The sequence below is a fragment of the Pseudorasbora parva genome, chromosome 16, assembly GCF_024679245.1.
Source record: "Pseudorasbora parva isolate DD20220531a chromosome 16, ASM2467924v1, whole genome shotgun sequence".
NCBI classification, from domain to species: Eukaryota; Metazoa; Chordata; class Actinopteri; order Cypriniformes; family Gobionidae; genus Pseudorasbora; species Pseudorasbora parva.
In genome coordinates this window covers 17,867,484-17,872,015 of record NC_090187.1, presented here as the reverse complement: position 1 = coordinate 17,872,015, position 4,532 = coordinate 17,867,484, and the positions used below count along the sequence as shown (strand labels likewise).

The 4,532-nt window shown below is 39.8% G+C and overlaps 1 protein-coding gene across 1 annotated transcript; it reads right to left on the bottom strand.

Annotated features, from left to right (window-relative positions):
- Nucleotides 1-595: 595 nt before the first annotated feature.
- LOC137043235 (extracellular calcium-sensing receptor-like) lies at nt 596-4,225 on the bottom strand. The gene is made up of 6 exons (XM_067419424.1): nt 4,002-4,225; nt 3,482-3,767; nt 2,566-3,384; nt 1,972-2,193; nt 1,633-1,756; nt 596-1,512 (listed from the first exon to the last, which is right to left on the bottom strand). The coding sequence occupies exons 1-6, from the start codon at nt 4,223-4,225 to the stop codon at nt 596-598; spliced, it is 2,592 nt and encodes an 863-aa protein (XP_067275525.1).
- Nucleotides 4,226-4,532: the final 307 nt, after the last annotated feature.

Below are 4,532 nucleotides of genomic sequence, written 5' to 3'. Positions count from 1 at the left end.
TTCGGCTCTGGATTCACATTGTTTCCAGTTCCCAGACTGTAGTGTATATTTCCTCTACTTTCCGCTCTTTTCCCCTCATGATGAAGCAAATGTAAATATGATTAACTTGATTGCAAAAAGTGAATAAAATAATTAGTGCAGTTATTACAGTGTTTAATGATTGAAAGAGAATGGATGATTACATGTTTGGCTTTTTTATTATGGCACATGGGCTTTTTATGCACAGGGGGAAATAAAATGGTTTTCTTTCTGTATTGAGGACAGATGGATAATGACAGAGGGTAAACGACGATGGGGTTTTACATGTCGAGTATAGGGTAAATAGAGAAAGATTTTGACTTTGTCTTCAAATATGAATACTAATTTTAAAATGTTTTGAAGGTTTATAATGAATGCTGGGGGAATTAGATTTTGATAAAATAAACTTTATTTGTGATAAACATTCATATTTATATAAACATTGTTTATTTGATGAAACAGTTATGAAATCACAAAACAAAAAACAAACAATCTAAAAACACTTTATTGAGGGTCAGGTGGAAACCAAGAACACATTTCATTGTAATATAAACAAAACTTTTAATCAATAAGCATTTCAATATTTCCTTTCTGAATTGGATTTGGACATTAAATATCTCTTTGTGTTTTTCTCAGGTTTAAGCAAAATAATGTAACATTTTGGAGTAAAGATGCAGAGCAGCAGACCATAACTGGAGGCCAGAATGGCAAAAATCTCTACAGCCACAGTGTATTTCCCCGGTGAGCTGACATAGGCCGGCACAAATGCAATCCACACAGCACAGAAGATCAGCATGCTGAAAGTAATGAATTTAGCCTCATTGAAATTATCTGGGAGTTTTCGAGCAAAGAAGGCCAGAAGGAAGCAGACAGCTGCAAGCAGGCCTATGTAGCCCAGCACCAGGGAGAAGGCTAATGGAGAGCCCACATCACACAAAAGAATAATCCGGGCAGTTTCACGAGTCATAAGTTTACGTGGGATCGGAGGTGCCACACTCAGCCATGTGCAGCAAATCACAATTTGCACAGCTGTGCACAAAAGGATAATGCCACGCTGCTGTAGAGGGCCGAACAATTTCATTACATTAGTGCCAGGTAGAGTAGCTCTAAAAGCCATGAGTACCACCATAGTCTTCCCAAGGATGCAGGACAGACAGAGTGAGAATGCAATACCAAATGCAGTGTGGCGAAGCCCACAAGACCAGAATGTGGGCTGCCCAATAAAGGCTAGCGCACACAAAAAACAAAGCCACAGTGAGCTAAGAATGAGGAAACTGAGCTCGGAGTTGTTAGCTCTAACTAGAGGTGTGTGGCGTTTATGGGCAAATATCAGAGCGACTGCAAGTGTGAAACAGGATCCTAGCAGAGCCAATGCCAGCAAAGTGATGCCCATGGTATCTTTGTAGGAAAGGAACTCCACCAGCTTCGGGATACAGGTGTCTCGTCTAGTATTGGACCAGAACTCAGGCAAGCACTTTTCACACTCTAAGGAATCTGATAAATGAAAGTATAATATATTTGTTGCTCTACTATAAAGACAAAGTACAGTAGAAAAGTTAATAAAAAAAAACTAAAGTAAACACAAACATCAGCAGGAGTCGATTTAGAATGTACCTGTCTGATTGCTAACCTCCCCAGCTGCACAGACAATGCAGTCAAAGCAGCAGAGAGGAAAGTTTGGCCTGGTAGCCTTTCTAGTGCCTGGAGGACAGCTGGTGCTGCAGGCAGACACAGGGACCTGGAATTCAGAGAAAAGACAAACTACAGAGATACACACCATAAATGTATGCACAAGTACCGAGATATACAAGCACTACAGGGAGAAAAAAAAAAGAAAGTGAGTTTCCAACATTGAATACTAAATTTAAAAAATAAAAAATAAATAAATAAAACAACATTATAAATGAATAAATAAATGTAAAAAAAATATATATATTCACACTGGAGCATTACTTGTCTCTGATTTCCATTCCAGATTATGGTTTTCTCTTCAATCACTAATTTAGGCTGCATCGTTTCATCAAATCTCCCCACAGTGGCGTACCGCACCTCTCCATTGCCAATGAGCTGCCAGTTTATGAGATCATACATGGCCACAGGATCTCCATTGCCGTCAAACTTGGTCTCCTCACCAAATTCATTAGTGAAGTGGATATGCTTTAAATAATTCAGGAGCTTATGTGTATGAGTAATGGGATCAAACACAAAGAGTGAATTAAATAAAGATAAAAGTAAAATATAAATAGGGAACAGTTGTAACATTTGTTTAAAATGTATTATCTAAATTAAAGAACATTTATCTTAAAGGGATAGTTCAACCAAAAATGAAAATGGGATGTTTATCTGCTTACCCCCAGGGCATCCAAGATGTAGGTGTGATCAACGGTTGGAGTTACAAATCTTAATTTGTTTTCTTCTGAAGAAAAAAGCACACCTACATCTTTGATGCCCTGGGGGTAAACAGATAAACATCACATTTTCATTTTTGGGTGAACTATCCCTTTAAGACTTATAAAATAAGTCAAATATAAAGGTTGTGCATTTTACCTGCCATGGCTGTATGCTGCTGGTGTTGGGACACAATCCTCCAGCAAAAGGTCCTTTGCCTGGTTCACAGTGCAGCATTGAATCCAGAGCATGTGCAATGGCATACACTGCCTTATAAACATTATAAGAGATTCTGAGCTGAGATACATCAGAGTAGATGTTACCTGTATTGGCAAGAACTTCAGAGCCATTACAGCGGGGTCTAATAGTGGAGCTTATATTGCTTGTACCTAGAGAGCACTTAAACATCTCCTGCCAAAACTGCAGAACAAATGGGTCTTGCGGGTATTTGGAGGGATGAAGCCGTAGCAGGAAAGGCTGCAGGCTGGGTATATCAACTCTACGGATGGCATAGCCCATGGAACCCTGCAGGATGGTGTGGAATTCAGGAATGGAGAGGACTGCTGCTGTGATCCAAGCCTCGCTGGCCAACCATTGAATACCGGTTAGGTTTTGCCGAAGAGCCTCCCAAAAAAGAGCTCTTGCATCTTGCTCTAGAGCAAAGACCAGCACAACACGGGTTCCTGAATCAATGATCCTCTTTACAATCCTGGCCATCTCTGTTTTGTCATGGTTTTTAGGGATTATTTCATGAAAAGCAATACATGCTCCTAGTTTGGTCACCTCATCATTAAAAATTTGAGCACCACCACGGCCATAAGCATCATCCCCTGCAAATGTGCCTAACCAGCTCCAACCAAAGTGTTGCACCAGCTGTGCAAGAGCATCCACTTGGAAATAGTCACTGGGCATAGTCCTTAGAAATGCAGGAAACTCTAGTTTATTACTGAGACATGCACAGCTTGAGAAATAGCTTACCTAGGGAGAGGAGAGGAGATCAGAGAGCATAGTATAACTGTACATGACTGAAAAACACCAATGTACCTCTGTTAGAGCATTAAAATGCACAACTCACCTGTGGAACATGAAAAACACCCAGAAAGCGTGCAACCACTAGGGATAATGTGGATCCTCCATCACCAATGACAACAGGCACCCTGCCTCGGCAATCTGGTTTGCCTGCATCGTCTTCATTCCCATTCATTAGGGCAAAGGCTGTGCGAAGGGCATGGAAATGGGTACTACATGAATCATAAATCTTATAACCCAGAGTTAGGTTGGCTAGGAGTTGTTTATCTCTGTTGATCTCCTCTATTGCAAAAATCATTGTCTGCATCCATCTAAAGGTTCGGAAATTAAACCTTTTTGGGACAAAGAGCATTAAATGATCAACAAAATTGCATATTTTTATGTTCATATCATTTCTACAATAAATGGTTAAATATTGTAAAACTGCTCAACAGTTTACTTAATAAGTGATCATGCTAGTCTGAAATTTCATTAAAAAGCAAAGGGGAAAAAAGAAAACAGCATACAATTTCAAAATATTCAACAAAAATGCAGCATTGTAATATTTTATGACAAGACTGACTAACCCTGAGCACTGCATAGGATGTGGCTCTGCAGTAAAAGACTGAGGAGATTCCAGCACAGTATCGTGTAGAGAAAATAGGGCACCGATCATGATGTCTCCTTCACTGGTTAGCACAGGCAGGTCTGAGGTGCTGCGGATGAGATGGCAGGTCTGAAGGAGCTGTGAAGAGATCAACGTGCTGAGGAACAAAACTGTCACACAAACATACACACTGCTAAATGCCATTCTTTCTCTGTACACTTCACTGCTTGAACCAAATTATACACCGCTTTGAAGCTTCATTGCACACATAGAGTGGTTTCCTACATTATATGATGCCACTAATATTTACAAATGCATGAACACACATTTTAGCTCACTCTCGCTAACACAGAGCACACAAGATTCACCTAAGCCAACTTTATACTGTGCTCAGAAGCAACCTCAAATAAACTTGCATAAACTATACACATTCCCTAAGGGAATCTATCATTACATACACAGCACATAAGCCCATTTTGAGTTTTAACTAAACTTATTTTACCTTTCTTAG

Coding starts and splice junctions, on each gene's coding strand:
- LOC137043235 (XM_067419424.1), bottom strand. CDS start 4,225: ATGGCATTTAGCAGTGTGTATGTTTGTGTGACAGTTTTGTTCCTCAGC. Junction 3,768..4,001: donor CATCCTATGCAGTGCTCAGG/GTTAGTCAGTCT, acceptor TGTCCCAAAAAG/GTTTAATTTCCGAACCTTTA. Junction 3,385..3,481: donor GTGTTTTTCATGTTCCACAG/GTGAGTTGTGCA, acceptor TCCTCTCCCTAG/GTAAGCTATTTCTCAAGCTG.